Raw genomic sequence first — 25542 nt, 5'->3', positions numbered from 1 at the left:
AGATGGAACAATGGCGCGCGTGCTCTCTCTCTCTCTCTCTGCCTCCTCTTTCTCTAATTCTGACTTTCAAATAAATAAATCAACAAATTCAAGCAAGCGAAAAGGAAAGCAGGAGAGGAGAAAAAAATAAACTACAGACACCAGTTTTAACTGTCATATTTTTATTAAGGAAACTTCCCCATAATAAGTGAAGAGGTAGTTCATAGTATGTCTAACATACAACAGATTTAGAACAGCTATTCACGAGCTGAAATAAAATGTTCTGGGTTTGTTTAGGACAATATTTTAGAAGCAGTGACACTAGTCACCTTTCACGTATAGATCTTCTAATAGAGTCAAACAAAATCACATCTGGTATACCTCAGAGCCACTTTAGTTTGGAGTTCGTCTTTAAAATTAAATAAATAAATAAGTGTGAAACAGTAATGTTTTAAAAAACCAAACTATGGTGAAGAGAGTCCTCTTCTCCTTTTTACTTATACTGTGGATCCACAAAATACAAATACAAATGAAGACTAAGGTTTTAAAAATATCTTCCTTCTCTACAGGAATATGACTAGTTTTAAAGTCATCTTCCCCTACAAAACATACTTGATAATGCCAGTAACTTGAGATCTCTTTGCAATATAATCTAAAAACATGTATGCAAAGAAGGAGAAAAGTCAAGTCCCACCAAAATTAGAAAATGTCTCACAGAAACAGAACACTTCTCCAGCCAAGAAATGGAGGAGACTGTAAAGCAGTGGTTTGCATTTGCAAACAGTGAGAATGAAAAGTTCTGTTGATATAAAAACCATAAAAATACTGATTTTAAATGATCAAAGCAAGGCAGTTTGATTATTCCTAGGATAAAATCACAATCGAGACCTTGTTTCACTAAGACCACATGAGACTATGAGCTCTATGAGGGCAGGACTGTTATCAATCTTACCTTCATATCCTCAGTATCTAGCATAGTGCCTGGCAACAGTAGGTGCGTATTCAATGTTTCTTGAATACCTGAATGAACCCAGAACTAGTCTCCAACCAAAGAGACCAATCTTATTTGAACTCGTGCCTTTTAGTCTTCAAACCAGTAACACAAACAGAACATGAATGTGAGCAAGGGAAGCACTCCAAACTTGAAACTTTCCTGTGAAGAGATGATGTTTTGAGAGAATACCAAAAACACGGATTTACATGACAGAGACTGTTGCATAGTATTGGTACTCTTTGGCTGGATATATAAAAATCAGAATGCTAGGAAGCACAGAATGAGTGATGGATATAAGGTACCCATTGGTCTTACCAATTCAACTGTACATGCATTTGCATTTGAAATAATTGAACAAAATATAGCAATCAAACTTAAAATCTGACTTGCATGTAAATGTATCACAGTGAAAATTTAAGAATTTCTTCCAACTATACAAATTAAGCCTAATTTTGGGGTTATTTGTGCATACACTCTCACAGCTGAAAATGATAAAACAAAACCCTGACGTTAACTATGTAAACATTGTTTCCCAGACAAAATCAATTTCACATTTGGATCCTTATCACATTATTCTTACTAGCTCTTTCCCTCCCTAACCAACACAGTGAAGTCAGTGACTTGCTTGAGAAAAGTGTGAAACTCATCTGACTATACCTCTGTGGTATTTTGTTGGCAAAATGCAGGCTGTCTCAGAAAGCCAAGAGGGAGATACAAAGGCCAAGTGCCAATTGGGAACTTCTGGCTACTGCGTCACTCTTCACCATATACTACAACTTGTTAAGCCAAGGGATAATGAGCAGGAGATCCCAGCTCCTGAGCAGTCACTATCTACTATTGCCACTCTTGGTCAGGCCACCTCTTTGTGCTTTGAATGCCTGAACTTAAATGAAAAAAAGTAGAATAATGCTCTATTAAGATTCTCAAAGGACTGTTAACACTTTTATTACCTATATCAAACTCATGAGTCAGCAAGAAGATTTAAAATTTTAAATCTGAAGTATAATGTCCTTTAGGGAAAAGAGCTGTTTTAGTTTCGCTGTATTGGAAGATCAACTTTCTGTTGGCAATATTTAAAAGGTGTCAAGGTGGGACAGTGTGCCTTTAAGATGAATATCTTGTTGCAAAAATCTTTTGTGTGAGGCTTAACTCTTTCCAGCCATGACAGAAGATACAACAGGAAATGGAAATTCACAGATTCTTATAGCACACCAGAGAAGATTCTAATTAAGGGCCAAACTCACCTTTCTGATAGCTGGACTGTGAAATTAACATCAGAGACAACCAAACAAATGGTTTTTAAAGAGACCATAGTCTGGAGCAATCTTGATTTCACACCCATCAACAAGAAAGTTACATAGTAAGAATAAGCATCTGGCCTCTTGGTGGGACTGCTCTCAGGAAAACATCCTATGTGGTGTTGTATAATTATATTTCTATCCTTTGTTGATTATTCTCCTCATGCTGATGTCTATCTGTTTGCTGGTGTTGCTAAAAATAATGTCCTCTGCTCTATGTGAACATGTCAATGAAATGAAGTTGGGCTACAATACTGTTGGAAACAGCACAGAACAAACCAATATACTTCTTTATAGCCAGCTCCAAGACAAATACAAATGGTAGGAAGCAGATTCATTCATTTATCAGACATGTATGAATTATCAATAGGCAACCAGATAGTTCTATCACATATTTAAGTCAACAGCAATATCACTTCATATCTTAGCCTATTCTCTGCCCCCCAAAATTACTATTCATTTCTCTCAGCATACCACCTATTAAAGAAAATTAGGCATATTAACTTGTTGGTACCTTCGGAATGTGCCTGATGAAAGGCCTAAAATAGTGTCAGTCTAAGACATAAGTCGACATTAGGTAGACAAATGGAATTATTCCTTAGGAGAGGAAAACAGACATCACAGAATAAATAATTCAAAAACTGAAAACAGGAGAGGACAAAAGGAAGGCAAAACCACTCCAAGTGGGGAGTTGCCTGGCCTATTAGTGCTTTGACTTGTCCCCTACCACCTGTGTACAAAGGCTTTGGAGAAGTCGAACTAGCAAAATCACTCCTAAAAAGACTCAGCCTATTGCCACCTTCTCGGTCAGCTCTAGCTGTGAGCATGAAGCCCCTCCTCAATTCACACAAGTACTATCATTCCTTAAGTTCAGGACAGCTTGGGCCAGTTTACCTGCATCCAGGACCTGTGTTGCATCAGGTTGTGGCTGACACCCTTTAGAGTCTGTGACTGTTGTACATGCAAAAGAATCAAAATCCACCGTGAGGTCTTGCACATTTCTCTCATTGGCATTATCAAAGCTGTTTTTGCCATGCAGCTGTTTAAGGTGTTTCCTCAAAACTGGCTTATGTGCAAAAACCATGTCACAATAGTTACACTTATGGGGCTTATCTCCACTGTGAAGGTTAAGATGATCCTGTAAGGAACACTTCTGAGAGAAGGTTTTCCCACAGATTTTACACTGGAAAGGTTTAATTCCGGCATGTACGCGCATGTGTCGATGAAGGTTGCCTTTCTGAGTGAAAGTCTTGCCGCAGAGTAGACACATAAAGAGTTTGTGCATTTTTAAATGGTTGGCGTAGTTCTCCAGGTGACGGAACACCCTGGTACACTTTGGGCACTGGTGATGCCACTGTAGGCCTTTGTCTACACCTCGAATATTAGGCCCAAAAACATCTTTTGAGGCCATGATGATGTTATCACTGCCTGTGTAAGAGAGGGCATAATTGTGGAGATGGTTTTGTTCTATTTCACTTACTCTGTTTTCCACAGTTGAATTTATCAGAGAGTGCTGGGGCTCTGATGAATGTAAAGCAGTGGGTTCAGAAGAAATAAACTGGTTCTGATCTTTTTTACTTCTAACCTCTGATACATCCCCAATAGATTCTACCTTAACAATCTGAATATCACTGTCCTCCATATCCATACTGTCTTCAGATGGATGAATACAAGGTGAGTCCTGCTTTGGGGAGCCTCTGGCATCTCCCTGCTGTTCTTTTGCCTGGGGAGAAGCACTCTGCGGTTCACATCCCTCTTTACTATCCATTGGTTGTTTTGGCTTTATAAACTTCCACAGGGCCTGTGTACATCGTTCTACAATGTGGCTCATTTGAAGAAAACTTGCAGCAGTCAAGTAATTTACCAGTTCCATCTCAGGGAATTCCAGCACACCACTATAACAGGATAAGAGCAATTGTCTCCCCACTTCAGAACTCTGTAATATGGAGATTTTCACCTCTCTGGAATCATTCAGTAAAAACTGGTCTCTTAAGAAGGGGGAACCTGCAGCAAAGACAATTTTATGCCCCTGTACCTCAATATCATCTATGAGAACTGTAACATCACAAAATTTATTCTCTTCTCTTAATTTGTTCATTTTTTGTAACATTGAATCTCCATAATTTTCAAACTTGAAGTGAAGGAGATCTGATCTTTCAGACATTTTGGCAGACCTAAGGAACAGAAATGTAAAAAGGTTGAATTTAAAGAAATTCAAACAATTAAGAAACCTGGATTTACCTTCCAAAACCAAATTTGTGTGGTGATATCTGTTTTGTATATATCCAAAAGCAACTTCCTTGAAGAGAAGCTACTATAACTGTTTTCAAAGACTGTTAAAGCAACATCAAGTATCACTGACACTTAGTGGGGACTTGTTCCAATGTTCACAGCTTGGCATTCACTCAACTTGAATACAAGAACAATGCTTGAGGTAGTCCAAAGAGTATATTTTTTCACATGAGAATTCTACCAGATTTAACATACAATAAAACATCCCAACATAAGTAAAAATGAAGTAATTTTCTTTTGCATGAAACTGTGAACCTGTTTTATTATGGGACAAAAAACTATTCCTTTGCTTTCTATTTTAAAGCATTGCAAAGATTGCTTGCCCCATTCATTCATGGCAAACTCTTTCCTGTTTGAAACTATATAAATTTACTCAAACACATATTTCTGAGATAAAATGAAAGTCACAGACCTAAAGTGACATTCGTTTTTTAGATTTTAGCTGGTCAAAAGCACAGTTCTTTATCCAGTACATTATTTTAAGGATGTAAAACGCTCTTTTAAGGAATATTTATAATAGAAAATTTAAAAAACACTTGATATAGAAAAACAAGATGAGCTCCTTGGTGGAAATCTAAGTAGGAGTAAAGTGAATCTAATCAACCCTTCCAGATTAAGTTCTTTCCTTTTTATCCCTATTTACCCAACATCGCTCATCATGTGCAATGTGGACTACTAGAACTGGTTCAGAAAGATTTCCTTGTTGCTCAGCTTCTATTCCATTTAATCCAATTTGTATACTATCATATGTCGTTTGTCAGGAACACAGATATGACTATACCCCACCGCTGCATAAAATCCCTCAATGACTTCCCATTGTCTTCGAGATGAAGACTTACCTCTTGAATATAAACTGATTAACTGAAGCTAGTAATAAAGGTAAACACTGCCATAATCCATTCAACCAGAGAGAAATATCTCTGCCAAAATTCTCTACATACTGATCCCTTTATTTAGCAATTCCTTTGGAGAAAATCCCCATGTTTAAATTGCATACTCTTCAAATGATTTTCTTATAAACTTGGCTTCTTATGTCTCTCTAAAGGAGAGGAATGAATTAGCCATGCCAAAATCATAATCCCAGTCTACCAGTCACTGTAAAAATAATAAACTGATATTCTGTTTACATACCTATCCTCTATGAGATTAGTAAATGTCAGGTCTATCTTCGTACATCAGAAAGTTCACCTTGAAGTCTGTGCATTCACGCCCTAGTTCAGTCAGATGAGACAACCAGCTTCTCCTGGCTACGTTGGGACCCTGAAGCCCAATCTTTTTCATCTTAGCTTCTGAAACACGGAACTACACAGGCTCCATAGACTATCAGTTCATGATGGCATTGTCTAGGTTTTATTCCTGTTCCCCAGTGCCTGGTAAATAATAATACTCCATTGACTCTAGGCCTTATCACATTTCTTTCCTCAGTTTAAAAAGCTATCTGTTAAGCAATTCTAACTTCTTTATTGCCTCTGAGAGGATCTTTCCTGATCTGTTAAAGGTAGAAGAATTGTATCTACTGATCCCATAGCATGGTACCTCTATCACAACATTTAAAACTCTTCATGAAGTCCTTATTCTTCCTCTCCAAACAGCAAGTTCCATAGCATTGGAGGGAAACATCCCCACCCTTTTTACTGGGGCTAATGCTGGGAATCATCTTCTCGAGAGAAATTTTCTTTCCTTTACTTTGAATTCTACTTTATTGTGGTCGCATTGCTTGTTCTATTACTGGCCAACTCTCTGCTGTACAAATTGGTATACAGTCCCATCACCTGATATTGTATTAAACACACAGCAGATTCTCGGGATTAGTTTAACAGTGGAAGGAATACCAGCTGAGTGTCTGCTGAAGCATTAAGCAGGTCTGAAGCCACAAGAGCTAGGAAGGAATAAAAATGGGAATGGGACAGCAGGAAATAACAAAAGACATTTCAAAGAACTTGGTGACTGGATATAGAGGATGAAAAAGAAAGGGATGTGCAAAGATTCTAAACTTATGGCCGGCGATGTGGCTTAACAGGCTAATCCTCTGCCTTGCGGCGCCGGCACACCGGGTTCTAGTCCCGGTTGGGGCGCCGGATTCTATCCCGGTTGCCCCTCTTCCAGGCCAGCTCTCTGCTATGGCCCAGGAAGGCAGTGGAGGATGGCCCAAGTCCTTGGGCCCTGCACCCGCATGGGAGACCAGGAGAAGCACCTGGCTCCTGGCTTCGGATCAGCGAGATGCACCAGCCGCAGCGGCCATTGGAGGGTGAACCAAGGGCAAAAAGGAAGACCTTTCTCTCTGTCTCTCTCTCTCACTATCCACTCTGCCTGTCAAAAAATAAATTAAAAAAAAAGGATTCTAAACTTAGGAGTTCAGCTGAAAGACTGTCATTGAAAGGGTTATCAAACATAGGAGGGGAAAGTGGTGTGGCCCAAGAATATCAACAAATGTATATATACAAAGCATAAGCTTTTCCTTTGTATGACATTCTGAGTGTACAGATAACAATCATAATAAAAATTAGAACTGCAGTGAGAAGAGGGATGTAGAGAAGCAAATGTAGCATCAGAGAAAAGACAGCATGAAAACATAAAAGAAAATGCTAGAATATACAGGGAATATGTCAGTAATTTAAAACAGCAAAACTGTGATATCATTGGTCAACTTTAGCAATTGCAGTAACTTCAAATATTCATTCTGGAATTGGAACAATAAATGGCCTCATTCATAACCAGAAGTTATACAAATGACTATTGTTTCAAGTGTCCAAACAAAAGTGGCATTCTTTTTTAGCGTTTAACTGGTCTTGAATACATTAACATTGACCAGGATACTCTGAGGTATTTTCCTACTCACACCCAAAAATAAGCATTAACTGCTTCCACCTGTAATATGACAGCACTCACAATGCCTTAGATTACTAACCTCAGGGACACTTGTTCCTTGATGCTCTAAATATTGGAAGCTCAAATACAATTTCATTCACTTCCTATCCATCAGTCTTAAAGCAACTTACCAACAGAAGCAGCCAAACAGGTATCTCAGGAAGGTGCTTGCTCTGTTCTGCCTGCTGCAGTCCAAGAATGTGAGGAAAATTTATTCTGTTTATTTAGGAAATTTTCCCTAATACGTGTCAGCCCACTCTACTGTCACCCTTTGCTAAACTTTTATTTCCAGGCCACACAGTTTATCCCTTAACTTTCTATCATTAGCTTCTCTTTCCAATAGGCAGTTATTTGATGACAAGGACTGTTTCTTACATTTTACACAGTTCATTCAACAAAACCCAGCAGAATAATGAACTCTTAATGTTCTCTATGAAATTATTATTGAGCTATGGTAGACATCCTTCCTTATCATGATATCCTTTTTTGAGTGCCCTGGGGGAAATCTGATTCTAGGGTTTGTTTCTAAATTAGTGTTGACAAGTGAAAATCCAATTTTATGTTTTAAATATGGGTAAAATAAAAAGCAACAGGTTTAATTCTATCTAAAAATAAGAGAAATTATACTTAGTCTTTTCTGAGTCCTTGCTACATTTCAACTACAATGTTAAATACTTTAATTGACCCATTTAAGTCTGAAAATCTCTACGGGTGGGTTTTATTATTATTATCACCCCTACTTTTCATAAGGGCACTCAAGCTTAGAGAACAGTAAATAACTTGCTGAATCTATTATAGGGGAAAAGTGAGCTGGAATTTCTGTCCAAGGTGATTGATGCCAAAATCTATGTAAGAAACAACTAGGTTTGGTGCAGCATTATGTTAAGGATAATATTAACCATGTTAACTGATTTCTCTCCTCATATTGGGTATCACAAATGTGGGCCAAGAAAATCCATTGAGCTGCACAGTTGTGATTGTATACTTTTATGTATTCTAGTTATGCTTCAGTATGTTTATGTTTGAGAACAAAAAGTGCACCTTCTGGCCAAATTTATGTCAAGTACAGAGGACTTTTACGGTAAGCCATTTGTGAATTAGCCATATTGCTTATTGCATTTTATGCCAGAAACCTTGTTGCACCATCCTTTCTCATCTATTTTGACTTGGTTCTTTCTTCATCTTTTGTTTGTTTATTTTTGTGGACTGAAACATAATGCCAATTGCAAGTAGAAGTTATGAATATATTTGATTTCAGAGTCTTCAACTGAATGTAACTTCTAAGTACAGTAGTAATCATTCATAATATGCATAAAGATTACTTATATAATTCTGAATTATAGAACTTCTTGCAACTGAAAGAAAGTAAAAAAAAATTTATCATTAAAATAAAGACCTAGTTGCTTCTGAAAAGAAAAAAAAAGACTTAATCACTATATTCTGTTGATTTCTTCAGAATGGTTCTCAAATTCCCCTTTTTTCTATCTCTGCCATGGTTCAGGTCTTATCATCTGTGTGCTACCAACATTTAATTTAAATACTGCCAAGTTTTTCTTAGCAAGTTTTGAATGACTTTCTCAATCATCAATGTAACAGGAATAGTCTCACTTAAGATAGCTTTCTCTTTGTATTTACACAGTTCTTCCATAATTACTTTATAATAACAAATTTGACCTCTTCTTTTCCATTGTTCAAACAGAAGTAATCCAAAAGGATTGACTAATGAATATTCCAGATTAGACAGTGTTTGTTGCTATACTATGAGCAGTGAGCAAATACCCAAGTTCCTTATCTCAAATGGACCTAGTAATTACCGATAAGGAAAACTCTGTCTGGATAATAACCCCTGAAGAGGTATATCAGTGTTTCCTCATCTAACTTATAAAAGCACCCTTATCTTTCAGCCTTTTGCTAACAACTACTTGGAAATCTTTGTCCCTTTCAAAGAGCTTGTATTACACAAGAGCCCTTCTCTGTAAACCTCAATCTTCTTCCTCTTTTGGATAACTTTCATGTATTATATTCTCCCAAGTTCTCACTGTTTTGTTTAGACTTTAAGCCATAAGTAAAATATACAGAAACATATCTTTCCTAGAAAATTTTTAAGTATTGTCAATAAAGTTATTTTCCCAATGGCCTACCACTCAGTACTCAGTTTTCCTGGCCTCTCTACTATCATTTTGAAAACAATACCTCTATATGCCCTGTCACTTATGTTTCTTTTTTTTTTTTTTAATTGTTATTTCAAATCTTCTTTTTTTATTTTATTTATTTTTTTTATTTATTTTTTATTTTTTTAATTTTTTTTTTTTTTTTTTGACAGGCAGAGTGGACAGTGAGAGAGAGAGAGACAGAGAGAAAGGTCTTCCTTTTGCCGTTGGTTCACACTCCAATGGCCGCCGCGGTAGCGCGCTGCGGCCGGCGCACCGCGCTGTTCCGATGGCAGGAGCCAGGTGCTTATCCTGGTCTCCCATGGGGTGCAGAGCCCAAACACTTGGGCTATCCTCCACTGCACTCCCTGGCCACAGCAGAGAGCTGGCCTGGAAGAGGGGCAACCGGGACAGGATCGGTGCCCCGACCGGGACTAGAACCCGGTGTGCCGGCGCCGCAAGGTGGAGGATTAGCCTGTTGAGCCACGGCGCCGGCCACTTATGTTTCTTATACATAAACCAGACATACATGAGTATTGCTTTGCAACTTTTTTAGTTATTATTTTTGAGTGCTATTTATATTAATAAAGATCTAGTTCATTTTTTTTAAGTTTATTTATTTAATAAAATAGCACCGTGACAGGGAAGGGCAGGCACACAGAAAGATTCCCCATCTTCTGATTCAATTACCAAATGACCACAACAGCAGGGTCTAGGCCAGGCTGAAGCTGGAAGCCAGGAATCCCATTTCTGTTGCCTTCCAGGCACATTAGCAGGAAGCTGGATCAGAAATGAAGGAGTCAGAATTGAACCAGGCACTCTGATATTGAAGCTAGCATCCGAAATAGTGGCTTAATCCATTGCACTGCAACTCCTGCCCCTAGTTAGTTATTTTTAAACTGCTGAATAGAGGTAGAAAAGTTAGGTAATACTGATGGCAGTTTTCCACCATTGTTTGGATTATTCCCCCAAGCTTCATTAAAGTGTGTAAACCTTCACAGCTCAGTCTTTTCAAAAATATTATTTTATTTATTTGAGAGGCAGAGAGGGAGAGCAAGATCAAGAGAGTGCCCTTCCATTGATTCACTCTCCAAATTCCTGCAATGGCTGGGCCTCACTGAATCAAAGCCAGGAGCCAGGAACTCAACTTAGGGTCACCCAAGAACTTGAACCATCACCTACTATTTCCCAGGTGTATCAATAGTAAGCTTGCATTAGGAGCTGAACCAGTACTCAAACCCAGGCTCTCCAAATTGGGATTTAGGAGTCTGAACCAGAGTCTTAACTGTTAGCCAAACACCTGCCCCTAAAATTCAGTCCTTGATTGTCTGCCATGTTTTTTCAAGGCTTACTTCCTCAATATTTTACTACCTTCTCTAAATCCCTATACTCATGGCAAAGCGTAACTAAAGTAACCTCAATTCAAGCTACTACAAAATACCTGTTCTATTTCACTTCTCCATCACTGGAGACGTATGATACCTAGATGCCTGCACTGTCTAAAACTCTATAACCTGAGGCAGGTGTTTCAGCTGGCAGTTAAGATACCTGCATTCCACACTGCAGTACTTGAGTCTGATACCCAGCTCACAGCTCCTGAATCCAGCTTCCTGATAACACAGATGCAGACAGGCAACCATGAAGGTTCAAATAATTGGGTGTCTGCTACCTACTTGGGAAACCTGTATTGAGTTCCCATCTCTTGGCTTTGGTCCTGGCCTAACAGTAGGCATTGTATTATGAACATTTAGTGAAGGAATTTAGGATAGGAACTCTGTCTCCCTAACAAATAAATTACAATGAATAAATAAAAAGAAAACTAGTAACTCAAAAATGAAAATTTATGGACAGTGGTTTATACAACAGTGAATATGGAGGCGTAGCAGCCTTTTAATAAGCTATTACTCTAGCAGAACAAGCCAGAGGGGACAAGGGCCTGAATAGAGACAATGATGATACAGATGGAAAGAGGAAACCGATTTGAGAGACATTTCAAAAAAACTGATCATCTTGCTGACCAAAGTTATATAAAAGACAAAAGTGTCAAGATGACTCTAGGATATTCGGTGTAAGTGACTGATATCTTGGATTATGTTTCATTCCCTAGGCTAAGGAATACTGGAGGGGGTGATCAGGAGTCTGGTCTTAAAAGTGTTCAGCCAGAGAAGCCTGAATGACAAAATGAAAACCTATCAGCTGGTTAGATATCGCTCTGAAACCAAAGAGAAGACCTGATTATAAATGCCATGTGATAAAAGAAAACATGAGATCAGAACAAATTAACCTAAATTACCGAAGAGTAGAAGACTTAAAATGGGAATTAAAATTATATATAAACACAAACACAAATCCGTTACTTACCTTCCTAACCTGAGTCTCCTTCCAAGTCTCTTCATTTTTTTTTTTATCAATAAGCCTATCTTTGCTTAAAATTGTCCTACTCCTTTGACTGAATATATTCTACATTCAGTCACTGCATCATAGCACAACAATTGAAAACACACCTAGAGTCCTACTTCCTAAATCAAAAGCCTGTTCAAGCGCTTACTAGCTGTGAGATCTTGGCAGCAAGTTTCTTAATCACTCAGCTTCAACATTCCCATCAACAGTCACATCACTGGGACTGGTGTTCTAGTGCAGCGGGTTAAGCCGCCAATTGAGATATGGCATCCCGTATCAGTACTGGCTCAAGTTCTGGCTACTGTGCTTCCACTCCAGCTTCCTGTTAATACTTCTGGGAAGGCAGCAGAAGATGGCCCAAATACCTGGACCCCTGCCACCCTTGTGGGAGCACAGGATGGAGATCCTGGCTCCCAGCTTTGGGCTGGTCCAGACTAGGCTACTGTGGCCATTTGGGGAAGTGAACCAAGAGATGAAAGATGTCTCTCTGCCTCTCCCTCTCTCTGTGTGCTCTGCCTTTCAGGTAAATGAATCTACTTTTTTTTTTTTTTTTTTTTTTTACTATATACATATATATTACTTCATAGGGCTGTTATGAAAAATAAATGAGTCAACTTTTTAAAGAGATTAGAACAGTGCCTAGCATGCAACATCTAACCATGTGTTAGGTAAATAAACAGATAAAGCCTGTCAATTTCTTTGTGAAATCCTTCATTTGTATCCTTTTCTTATTCCCATTTTACATCAAATCAGTTGTAGTCTCCAATTTATCATTACTTCATTTTTTAAAAGACCACTAATAGATGTGGTGTTTGGCTTAGCGTTGAAGATGCCTGCATCTCATACCAGTATACGTGGGTTTGAGACCCAGTTTCAGCTCCTGACGCTAACCTATTGCCAATGTGGAACTTGAGAAGCAAATGTAATGGCTCAAGTAACTGGGTTCCTGCCACCCACGTGGGAGATCTGGATTAAGTTCCCAGCTCCAAGCTTCAGCCTGGTCTAGCCTTGCCCACTGCCGGCATTTGAGAAGTAAGTGAGAAAACAGGAGCTCACTCTCTCTCTGCCTCTAAGATTAAAAACAAACAAAAACACTAATCATCTCTTACCAAAGAAATGCAATCCCTTTTTTCTCATTCTCCAATCGCTGTGAACAAGTTGATCTAATGGACTCTTCTCAAAATCCTTTTCTCATGATTGCTGGAACCTACACTCATACTTTATTTGGTGTCTCTCTTTCTGCTACTACATTGACTACTAGTTCCAATTTTTTTTTATGCTAAATGTAACCCCGAATTGGCTTCTCAGCTTTCCCTTCCCGATGCCAGCTATCCCCACACCATGGCTTTCACCTTATGCTAATAACTCAAACCTTTACCTCTAGCCACCATGTTTAGGTTGATCTCCAGATGTGCATTTCCAGCCCTATGTTGGACAGCTCTGTGTGGTTATCTCCTTAGACTTTAATTCAGCAGAGTCCCCACCCCTCAAGATGAATTTGTAATCTATACTAACCTTCAAGTTTTGTTTCTGATCATGGCACTACCATTCTTCAAGTGCCACAATCAAAGACTGGGACTTGCTACCTTTTTCTCCATGGACATACAATTGAGTAGTTCAGACATCATTATCTCAAGCCAACAATTCTTTCCTCCTTTCTAATCACTGCCTCTCACAAGGCTCATCCCATTACTTCTTCAAAATAATCTCCAATCTTGGGGGCCAGCCCTGTGGTCTAGCAGGTAAAGCTGCAGCCTGTGATGCTGGCATCCCATATGGACACCAGTTCATGTCTCAGTTGCTCTACTTCTGATCCAGCTTCTGGGTAATGGGAAAAGCAGTGGAACATGGTCCAAGCGTTTGGACCTCTACCAACCATGTAGGAGACCAAGAGGAAGCTCCTGGTTCCTGGCACTGCCCTGGCTCAGCCCTGGCTGTTGCTGCCACCTGGGGAGTGAATCAGAGGATGGAAGATCTCTCTCTCTTTCTCTCTCTCTTTCTCTCTCTCTCTCTGTAAAGTTGCCTTTCAAATAGATAAAATAAATCTTTAAAAGAAAAAAAAACAATGGGGCTGGCACCATGGCGCAGCAGGTAGAGCCGCCACCTGTGACGGCAGCATCCCCTGTGGGTGCCGGTTTGAGTCTCCACTGCTCTACTTCCGAACCAGCTCCCTGTTAATGCACCTGGGAAAGCAGAAGATGGCCCAAGTCCTTGAGCCCCTGCATCCACGTGGGAGACCCAGATGAAGCTCCCAGCTTCTGGCTTCAGCTTGGCCCAGCCCTGGATGTTACAGCCATTTGGGGGAGTGAACCAGCGAAAGGAAGTTCTCTTTCTCTCCTCCTCTCTCTGTAACTCTCTCAAATAAAATAAATAAATCTTAAAAGAAAAATTAAAATAAAAAAATCAGACCATATCAGTCTCCTGTTCAAAACTTAAAAAAACAAAAAAAACCTATCCATCACCTTCAGGATTAAACCTTTCACTATTTGGACCTCAGTCTACTCTCACAGTCTCCCCCATCCCCACCCCCTCCCAATCTTCTCTACACGTGTTATGTTGTCATTACTCCAAAGCATTTCAACTGCTCCGTCTGCCTGAAGAGCTCTCCCACACTTTATCCTCGCCAAGAGGGGCAATTCAGACATCACTCTATCTCTAAAGCCTTCCCAACGAATGCCCCCCTTGACACAGCTCATCCAGATACGAATGATCATAGATAGGTAGGTACTGATATAGCGGGAGCACATGTTTATATATGGCCCCAAGACTGAACCTGAAAACTGAACCGCTATCTTTCAAATCCCAAGCTCCGGGCATCACGCCAGGAATGTAAAAGGTGCTGCAGTCAGTAGCTGAACTGCAGCGAACCCCAGCGAGAGAGGAGCTCAGACCTCCTCGGGATTCTCGATGGCTGGCGCTAAAGGCCTAGCCGCGGCTCCCTAGGCTCCTCAAGGCCTCAGCTCTGGCGCTCCGCTCCTACCAGATACCAGAGTCCGGCGTCCGGGCTAACTGCGGGCGCCTCGCGTGGGGTCCCAGCAGGTGGTCCCCGGGCATCCTCAGAGTCCCCGCTCCAGAAGCCAGGGAGGGAAAGGGGCGGGGCGCAGCGTGGGCCGGGCCAAAGGCTCCAGAAGTCCCCTGGGGCCTAGGCCGGCCTCTCGGCTCCCATCCCAGTGCAGGTCCCAGCAGATCCAGGGCCCCAGGGGGGCTCCATTTCCAGAGACCCCGCACCCCAGCCCGGCGCTCCGGCCGCCTCCGAACTTACAGACCCGGGGGAAGGCCGCCGTCAGGATCCGGCACCGCCAGGAGCTCCGGCCCCTCGGGGCTCCGGGAAGGGGGAGGGGCAGGGAACCTGAGCCAAAGGGGGGACCCAACGGAACCGGAAGGGCAGCCCTGGCCGGACAAAGACAACTTCCAGGTCCCATGGTCCTCTTCGCCAATCGGAAGGCTCGAAGGACGACGGGGCCCCGAGAGGGACTTTCCGTCGTGTGGGCGGGGCGCGGGCCGAGGGTCCGGGACCGTGGCCTCGGGCCTCCCCGCGGACGCCGAGTGCGGCGGTGCTCAGGCCCAGCGCGCCTCGCGATGCCGCCCTGCCTCGGGTCCTGGGCCTCGACTAAGCGGAGCCTGCGTGGGCCTGAAGGGCGCGTCCGCGCGTGAGCCCTGGTAAGTCGCTCCCGCCCCGGGCGTGTGGGAGTCGGAGGGCAGCGTCTTGCATCGGCGCTGGCTGCGGCGCCGACCGCCTCCGAGCGCGCTCCCGTGGGTGGTCCACGGTGGCCGTGCCTCTTAATGATCGAGTTCGTCTCCACGTCTGCTTCTGCGCCTCTTTGCTGCTCCCTGTGGGGGTGGACCGCATATCTCCCGCCAGAAAACTCCAGTTTCATTCTGGGATCCCTTTTTCCTTGCTTGGCCAGTCCAGTTTTTTGTACTGGGTGCACCCCATTGGGTCTTCTTTTGGCAGGGTTGGGTGGACGCCTTCGTTCCTGTGATGATATAACTAATATTTATGTAACGCCCCCGGCTTTACGCCCATTCACAGCCGCTAGGCCTATCTGGCTTCCTCCCCCTTCGTGTGGTTATCCACTTTCCCTGACGCCTTCTTGACGGGTACTCATGGCACCCTTGTTGAAAATACACCAACCACTTCTGAGTTTGCTTCTGACTGCTTTTGTCTGTCTCTCCTCGTGCTGGGACTGTACCTTCTCAGTTCCTGTAGCTTTGTAGTAAGTGTTGAGGTGCACTGCAAGTCCTCTAATTCGACTCTTTTTCAACACTGTTTAACTGTTGGAAGATTTCTGCAGTTCCATATGGATTCGACGGTTGCCTTTTCATTTCTTGAAAAAAGGCCTTTGGAATGTGTTGCATCTGTAGGTTGCTTTGGATAGTCTTGCTGCATTAACAGTTTTTAAGTCTTCCTATCCATGAACATGGCATGCCTTTCCATTCATTTAGATCTTTGGTGATTTTTCACTGATGTTATCTAGTTTTCAGCATACTTAATTTATTTCGGTAATATTTCAGATGAGATGGCGTCCTTCATTTCCTTTGCATAGTGTTCACCGCTAGTGTAGAAAACAACTAATTTGGGGGGGGGGTATTAGTCTTGTACCCTGCTACTTTGCTGAGTTTATTCGCAGTAGTAGCTCTCTTGTGGGTTCTTTGGGGTTTTCTGTACATAGGGTCTGTCACCTGTGAGCTGACATTGTTTCATTCTTCCTGTTCAGTTTGTATACTTTGTGTTTCCTACCCAATAGCTCTGGTTAAAACTTAACACTACAGTGTTGTACAGCAGCAAGGAAAGTGAGCGCCTTGCCTCATCCCTGCTGTTAGTGGGAAACCTTTGATCTTAACCCATTGAATATGATGTTGGCCATGGGTTTTTGTAGGTATTTTTATTGTGTTGTGGAATTTTTCCTCTCTTGTTAGTTTTCTTTTCTTCTTCTTCTTTTTTTTTTTATTACTATTTATTTGACAGATAGAGTTAGACAGTGAGAGAGAGAGAAAGGTCTTCCTCCCTTTGGTTCACCCTCAAATGGCCACTACGGCCGGCGTTGCACCCATCAGAAGCAGGAGCCAGGTGCTTCCTCCTGGTCTCCATGCGGGTGCAGGGTCCAAGCACTTGGGCCATCCTCCACTGCCTTCCCGGGCCACAGCAGAGAGCTGGCCTGGAAGAGGGGCAACTGGGACAGAATCCGGCGCCCCGACCAGGACTAGAACCCGGTGTGCCGGCGCTGCAGGCGGAGGATTAACCAAGTGAGCTACAGTGCCAGCCCTTGTTAGTTTTCTGAGATGTTGTCATGAAAGGTTGTTGGCTTACGACCTGCCCCGCGGCTCACTAGGCTAATCCTCCGCCTTCGGCGCCGGCACCCCGGGTTCTAGTCCCGGTCGGGGCGCCGGATTCTGTCCCGGTTGCCCCTCTTCCAGGCCAGCTCTCTGCTGCCTTCGGGTCAGCGCAGTGCGCCGGCCGCAGTGCACTGGCCTCGGCAGCCATTGGAGGGTGAACCAACAGCAAAGGAAGACTTTTTCTCTCTGTCTCTCTCTCTCACTGTCCACTCTGCCTGTCAAAAAAAAAAAATTCTTTTTTTCGTCCAGAGGAATGATTATGCCTCTCCCACTTCACTTTTTAATGTGATGGATCCCGTTCATTGATTTGATGTTGAATTTCTTGGGATGAATTCCACATGGTCATGGTGAATAGTTCTTCTAATGTACTATTTGGTTTCTATTTGTATCTTGAGAATTTTTGCATATATATTCGTAAGTGATATTGGTCTGTAATTTTCTTTACTTGTGATACATCTATCTGGCTTTGGTATCAGGATAATACTGACCTCATAAAATGTGGTCAGAAGTATTTCCTCCTGTTCAATTTTTTGCCAGAGTTTTAGAAGGATTGTGAATTCTTCCTTAAGAGTTTAATAGATTTCCTTGCTGAAGTCCTCTGCATAGGACTTCTCTTTGTTGGGAGGTTTAGATTAGGTACTCAATCTCTTTACTTTTTAAAAGTTTGTTGAGGGTTTCTCTTTCTTCTTGAATCAGTTTAGGTAATTTATTTCAAGGAATTTGTCTATTTTTTCTAGTTTATCTGTTTTGTTGGCATATAATGGTTCTTAGTGGTCTTCTCTCTATGCTGTTGATAGTACCATCGCTTTCATTTTTGAACCTGGATGCTTGCATGTACTCTTTTTTTTCTTCATCAGTCTATCAAGTTTGTCAGGTTTGTTGTTTTTCTCAAAGATACAACTTTTGTTTTATTGATTTTTTTATCTGTTCTCTATATCTAATATGTATTTCCTGCCTTCTGTTAGCTTCAGGCCCTTCATTTCTAGTTTTAGGTTATAGATTTGAGATATGTCATCTTTTTTAGGATTTATTTTATGTTTTTATAAGTCAGAATTACTGAAAAAGAGGGAGATACACACGCGTGTATCACGAACACACAGAGAGAAGGTGGGAGGAGAAATTGTTCATCCTCTGGTTCACTCCCCAAATGGCCTCAACAGCCAGGGCTGGCCAGGCAGAAACCAGGAGCCAGGGGCTTCTTCTGGGTCTCCCACATGAGTACAGGGGCCCAAGCATTTGGGCCATCCTCAGCTGCCTTCCAGGCACATTAGCAGAGAGCTGGATCAGAAGTGGAGCAGCCAGGGACAGGAACTGGCACCCATATGGGATGCTGGCATTGCCAACAGCAGCTTAGCCTATGCAGCACCGTGCCAGCCCCTTTCATCTTAACTACAAATTTCCCTCCAACCACTGCTTTCATTACAGCCTATATGTTTTGAGATGTTGTGTTATTTTCACTGATTTTCCAGTTTTCCAGTTTCCTTTTTTATTTCTTTCAGGCCCAGTGGTGTTTTTAAGAGTGTGTTAATTTCCACGTTTGTGAATTTTTTCTGTTTTCCTTATTACTGAATTCTAATTTAAGCCAATTGTGGTTGGAGAAGATACTTTTAAAACACTCCTCGTTAAAGCTGTTGAGACTTGTTTTGTGGCCTAATATACCTCTGTCCTGGTAGGTGTCCCATGTGCACGTGAGAAGCATGTTTATTCTGCTGTTGGGTGGAGTGTTCTGTTTATGTCTGTTAGGTCTGGTTGGTTCATTGTGATGTTCAGTTCCTCTGAATCCTTATCTTCTATCTGGTTAGTCTACCTATTATCTAAAATAGGGTAGTCTCCAACTATTATTGTGGAACTGTTTTACTTACCTATTTTTTTAAAAACAGATTTGTTTTATTTATTTGAAAGGCAGAATTACACAGAGAGAGGGAGAGACAGAGATAGATTTTCTGTCTGCTGATTCACTCCACAAATGGCCACAACAGCCAGGGCTAGACCAGACTGAAGCCAGGATCCAGGGGCTTCTTCTGGGTCTCCCACATGGGTGTAGGGGCCCAAGCACTTGGGCCATCTTCCATGGCTTTCCCAGAAGGGAGCTGGATCCAGAAATGGAACAACAGGGACTTGAACTGGCACCCATATGGCAGGCTGGCATCACAGGTGGCAGCTTTACTTTCTATACCATAGTGCCAGCCCCCCTTTCACTTATCTTAAATTCTGTCAATTTTTCCTTCAAATATTTTGAGTCTGTTGCTAGTCTGGATGTTTGCAACTTTTATAGGATCTTGCTTTATTGAACTTTTTATTAATATATTGTGTTTTATTTTTTTTTTTTTATTTATTTTTTTTTTTGACAGGCAGAGTGGATAGTGAGAGAGAGAGACAGAGAGAAAGGTCTTCCTTTTGCCGTTGGTTCACCCTCCAATGGCCGCTGCGGGTGGCGCATCTCGCTGATCCGAAGGCAGGAGCCAGGTGCTTCTCCTGGTCTCCCATGTGGGTGCAGGGTCCAAACACTTGGGCCATCCTCCACTGCCTTCCCGGGCCATAGCAGAAAGCTGGCCTGGAAGAGGGGCAACCGGGATAGAATCCGGCACCCCAACTGGGACTAGAACCTGGTGTGCCGGCGCCACAAGGCGGAGGATTAGCCTGTTAAGCCACGGCGCCAGCCTAATATATTGTGTTTTCATTTCTTGTAAGCATTTTACAACTTAAAATCTATTTTTTCTAACCTTCCCAGATCTTTTTTGGTCACTATTTGCATGGAATCTCTCTTCCAATCTTTTACTGCTGTGTCTTTGTGTCTAGAGTGAATGTCTTGTAGATAGCATGTAGTTGGATCTTGTTTTTTTTTTTTTTTTTAAATCCATCTACTCATCTCTATCCTTTGATTGGATAGTTTATTCCATTTACATTTTTTTAAAGATTTATTTATTTATTTATTTGAAAGTCAGAGTTACACAGAGAAAGAAGGAAAGGCAGAGAGAGAGAGAGGTCTTCCATCTGATGGTTCACTCCCCAGTTGGCCTCAGCAGCTGGAGCTGTGCTGATCCAAAGCCAGGAGCCAGGAGCCAGGAGCTTCTTCAGGGTCTCCCATGGAGGTACAGGGTCCCAAGGACATGGACCATCTTCACAGTCTCGAACTAGCCCCGACCGGTGCCTATATGGGCCAGGGTGTTAACCCGCTGGGCCACAGCGGGTTATTGATAATGAGGCTCTTAGCCCTGTCACTTTGATATTAGTATTTTGTATGCTTTATAGCTTTTTAAAATCCTCATAACCTGTTACCGCATTCCTTTGTGATTTATTTTTGAAGCATGAAATGATTAATTACCCTCTCATTTCCTCTTCTATCTATTCTGTAGATATTTTATTGGTGGTTACTGGGAATTGCATTTAATTTTCAAAAAGTAATTAATTTTAATTGATACCAACTTTAATAACATATAAAATGTGTTCCTTTATAACTCTGTACTTTGTTACTGATGTCAAGATGACATAATTTTATACATTGTGTATCAAATAACATAGATGAGTGCTTTTTTATGCATTTGTCTTTTAAATTTTGTAAAAAATAAAAAGTGGCATTTCAGACAGTAATTATAATACTTGTTTATTAGAATTGCCACTGGTTTTATGAGAGATCGTTATTTCTTTCATATGGATGAGTTACTGTTGAGTATCCTTTTATTTCAACCTGAAGGATTCCCTTTGGCATTTTCTGAAGGATAGGTTTCATGAAAATAAGCTCCCTCAGATTTTATCAAGGAATGTCTAATTTCTCCCTCATTTTTGAAGGATGGTTTTGTAGATATGGAATTTTTTGTTCAGCACTTTGAATATATGAACTTCATATCGTCATATGAGCAGCTGACTGGTAATCTTATTGAGGATCCTCTTGTATATGACTCTTGTTGCTTTCAAGATTTTCTGTTCTTTGGCTTTTGACAGTTCAACTATAAAATATTTAATGTAACTATTTCTTCTGAGGTCATGTGCTTCATAGATTTGTGTATCATGTTGTTTTTGAAATTCGAGGAGTTTGTGATCATTTTTGCCACAATTCTATCTGCCCTTTCTCTCCTTTGGAATTCTCACAGTTTGTATGTTTGTCTTTTTTGGTGGTGTCTCAAAGGGCCCTCTTAGGCTGTATTTTATTGCTCATTTTTCTTCATCCATTTTTTTTTTTTCCTGTTTCTCAGATGGAGAAGGAAGCACAAAGAATTCAACTCTACACCTAGACAGAAACGCTGTACTGGCAGAAACGCTCTAAATATTTTGGAACTCTGGAGTCTTATTTTAATTCTTGCATCTTCCAGGAGACAGCTTGGCTGGTAAATTGAGTTTCATTTCAGTAGATGTCAGCCTTCAGTATGATAACAGCTACCTATAGCCCCATCCCCCTACTCTGTAGTAGGCACCCATGTCCACTTTGCTGGTGAAGCAGGCATACTAGTGCCAGGGTGGGCAACAAGAACCTTGTCTTCCAAAGACTGGTTATCTGAGTTCTGATTTTGTCTTCCAGAGTACTGACAAAGTGGCTGGCTGCCACTGTTTCAACCCCTACCTGCTGAACTGGCTCCCAGGGACTTTAAAACGCAATAGCACTTTGTTTTGTTTGTTTCCCTTTTACTCTCTTTAGAAGCCAGAGATTTTAAGGATTAGAATATGGAAAGCAACCACTTAGGTGGGGGAAAGTAGAAAGCTACTATGTATAACCAGTGAAGCATGCAGGCTCAGAATAGATCTAAGAAGATCTAAAGCTTTCACCTTAGGCTGATCCTGATACCCAGCAGGGAGAACATTTTTTAAAAAGCAAACCCAGGGCAAGAGAGAATCTGAGCTCCAGATATATTGGTGAGCTTTTTGTTCTACAACAAAATACCTGAAGCAGGCTATTTTTACTAAGAGGTTTATTCTGGCTCATGGTTTTGGAGATTCACTGGTTAAGACTAGACAGGCCCTGTTGGCTTCTCTTCTAGCGATGGTGTTCTTGTTGTCAGAGTCCCTAGTTGGCACAGGGCATCATATGGCAAAAGACAGGGTGTGTGAGAACATCAGTATATATCTCTGTCCTTATAAGCCACCAGTAGTGAATCATGGAGGGGTTCCACCCGAAAGCTAAGACTTCCTCAAAGTCTCACCACTCAGTGCCGTAATTGGATTAAGAGTGCAGTAATTTATGACTTGGGAAGTTTAAACTCCTGCATGACTTAAGGGGCCAAATCATACTCAGGCCACAGCACAGAGTCACCACATTGTAAGAGTCAGATGTCCAGTTTTGAATAACAAAAGTCAGAAGGCATACAAAGTTACAGGAATGGCGCAGTGGTTAAGCTGCCCATTGGAGCGTCAATATCCCATTTCTGAGTGCCTATCCTAGTGCTGGCTACCTTGCTTCCAGTGCAGCTTCCTGCTGATGCCCCGAAGCCTCTGCCATCCCTGGGGGAGACTGGGATGGAGTTCTTGATTCCTGGCTCTAGCTTGGGAGACCTGGGTATTGTAGCAATTTAGGAAGTGAACCAGTGCGTGTGGAAGTGTGCTCGCTTTGCTTTCTCTCTCTCTGTGCCACTCTACCTTCCAAATAAATTAATAAATGTTAACAAAAAAAGATAAGAAAAGTATTGCTCAATCAAAAAAACAAAAAATCAACAGAAATTGTCCCTGGGCTTCCTCAGGGACAATTTTAAAAGCTTTTAAAAAACTGTGTCACAAGTTGCTCGGAGAACTAAAGAAACAAATAGATGAAGTTAGGAAAACAATATAGGAGCAAAATGAGAATATCATTAAACAGAAATTACAGAAAGGAGCCAAAATGATATTCTGGAATTGAAAATTATGACTGTCATGAAAAATTCACTTGAGAGGTTCAAAAGAAGATTGGAGCCAGCAGAAAAATCAGTGAACTTGAGAATGTTTCCTTTTTCAGTATCCCAAAACCTTATTCACTTGTTCTCTTTACTTCCTTTATTCAAACCTTCCTGATCCCAAGCAGCCTGCAGACCATTCTATCTGCCTATTTTATCTGCCATAGCCTTCCCAGTGTGATCCTTAAAAAAAAAAAAAAAAAAAAAAAAAACAAAACTGATAATGTCAACATCCTTAAAATACCAAGGCCAGCCCCGTGTCCAAAGGTTGAACTTCACTTTCCTTATTTGAGCATGCAAAGACCTTCTGATTCTGGCTGCTCTCTACTACATTGTTTTATCTCACATCAGCTCCTGTAACTGGAACCATATGTTCTAAGGTAGAAAGCCATGTGCTGAAAAAAGAAATTGGGCATATTTTGAAACCAAAACTAGTTTTATGTCAATGGGATAAGATATATGGCATTGGTAGACATAGAGTAGATAAACTGTATTGTAAAATTGACTGAATAGGGGCTGGTGCCGTGGCTCACTTGTTTAATCTTCCGCCTACGATGCTGGCATCCCATATGGGCGCTGGGTTCTAGTCCTGGTTGCTTGTCTTCCAGTCCAGCTCTCTGCTGTGGCCCGGGAAGGCAGTGGAGGGTGACCCAAGTGCTTTGGCATCTGCACCTGCATGGGAGACCAGGAGGAAGCACCTGGCTCCTGGCCTTGGATCCGTGTAACTCTGGACATAGCGGCCATTTGGGGGGGTGAACCAATGGAAGGAAGACCTTTCTCTCTGTCTCTCTCTCACTGTCTGTAACTCTACCTGTCAAATAAAAAAAAAAAAATGACTGAATAATAAAAGCAGGGGTGGGTGTTGAGGCACAGAGAGTCAAGTTGCCAAGTTCCTTATCTGAGTGCCTGGGTCAAGTCCATCTTCGCTTTCTCTGCAGCTTCCTGCTAATGCATGCTGGGAGGCAGCAGATACTAGCTCAAATGTCCGGACCCCTGCCACCCTTGTGGGTAACCAGGCTACTAAATTTGGCCTAACCCAACTGGCTCTTGCAACCTTTTGGAGGCATGAACTAGTGGATGGGAGAGCTTTCTGTCTCTTTCACTCTTTTTCAAGTGGATAAAAATAAATGAACATAAAAAAAAGCAGCATTTATATAAAACAGCATGTATATTATCCCTAGTGTTCAACATTATCATCCTTATATTAACTACAGTATCTACTATTGTATTATACAGTTACACAATTGAATAGTTATTACACAATAGTTATATAATACAATAGTATGTATTATGTCTAACAATGAAACATGAAATAAAAGACATCACATCTGATGTATACTAGTTGGAAATGTTTAACTTGAATCCATTGAGCCATTAGCTGCAACTCCAGTTTGCAGGAAATACGAGGCTTAGAGAAACAACCTCAATGACTTCTTGAGGAACCAACCATTCAGATCTAGAAATTTTGCACTTCAGTTGGCTTGGGATCCAGTGCCTTAATCTTTTTCTTAAGTGCCATATTTTAAGACTTAAGTGACAATACCAGATGCAATGTATGGGGCTAGATTAGAAACTGATTGGGGAATGTTGTAGAAAAATAAAAATTAGTCATTAGCATATTTCATTGTAGTAAGATAATAGGACGAATTTTCCTGAAATTATATTACTGATTTGGGAAACCTGTAAGTGTACAAATACTTGGCGAGAAAATTTGAATGTGATCTAGGAATTACATGAGAGGAAAATTTCCTGAAATAATGTAGGTATTAATTGATTATAAGCAGATTACTAAACTGTGTGGCTTCATTTTGAAAAAAATACATACATGAAAAGATACACACTAGAGTATTTACATTGGTGGGTGGGAATGTAATGTTTTTTATTTTTTGTTTTAGCTTGTCTATTTTGTTTTTCACCAAGGCATATTGTGTGATTGTCTAATAAAATTTTCTTTTAAAAATGTATGTTAAGATTTAACATGTATATTATAGTATGCATACCAATGAAGAAATACATGAACATATGATCACCAAATAATAGACGTGGTTTTATTAGGGGCGCCAGGGGATTTTACTTCCTTCCTAATGCCATATTATTTGAATACCTTGAAATGAGTATGTACTATATAACTGTGTATGATGAAAACCAAAACGACTTCCCTGCAGGGGCGCAACCGTGTCTGTTCTCACCTGCTCCTCTCAGGGTCTGCAAGTCACAAAGAGGGACTTAAACGGAGAATGGCCTTTCCTCTGGTTGGTTTGCAGTATCCACCAGAACACACTGTCGGTGACTCACCCACCAGGAAAAGGGCACTTGCCACTTGAATGAAGAGCAAGGGAGAGTCTGTAGAATTGCTAGATAGATCA

The 25542-nt window shown here is 41.3% G+C and overlaps 2 protein-coding genes across 5 annotated transcripts in view; one reads left to right on the top strand and one right to left on the bottom strand.

Annotated features, from left to right (window-relative positions):
- Positions 1 to 156: 156 nt before the first annotated feature.
- ZBTB26 (zinc finger and BTB domain containing 26) lies at positions 157 to 15332 on the bottom strand. 3 transcript variants are annotated; one of them, XM_062207605.1, is made up of 2 exons: positions 15244 to 15332; positions 157 to 4445 (listed from the first exon to the last, which is right to left on the bottom strand). In XM_062207605.1, the coding sequence occupies exon 2, from the start codon at positions 4433 to 4435 to the stop codon at positions 3110 to 3112; it is 1326 nt and encodes a 441-aa protein (XP_062063589.1). In that variant the 5' UTR covers positions 4436 to 4445; positions 15244 to 15332; the 3' UTR covers positions 157 to 3109. The 3 variants fall into 3 exon arrangements, with proteins under 3 accessions (XP_062063589.1, XP_062063588.1, XP_062063587.1); XM_062207604.1 differs by having other exon boundaries at positions 15248 to 15324; XM_062207603.1 differs by lacking the exon at positions 15244 to 15332 and adding an exon at positions 7563 to 9722.
- Positions 15333 to 15531: 199 nt separating this feature from the next.
- Positions 15532 to 25542, top strand: part of RABGAP1 (RAB GTPase activating protein 1) — a 188919-nt gene continuing 178908 nt past the window's right edge. The window contains exons 1-2 of one of the 2 annotated variants that reach the window (XM_062207597.1): positions 15532 to 15641; positions 21512 to 21643. The gene's annotated coding sequence lies outside the window, so the exon portion shown is untranslated. The remainder of the gene's footprint in view (positions 15642 to 21511; positions 21644 to 25542) is intronic. The other variant, XM_062207601.1, reaches the window with a different exon arrangement.

Source organism: Lepus europaeus, chromosome 12, assembly GCF_033115175.1.
Source record: "Lepus europaeus isolate LE1 chromosome 12, mLepTim1.pri, whole genome shotgun sequence".
Taxonomy (NCBI): Eukaryota; Metazoa; Chordata; class Mammalia; order Lagomorpha; family Leporidae; genus Lepus; species Lepus europaeus.
This window is presented reverse-complemented; position numbering and strand designations above follow the sequence as displayed.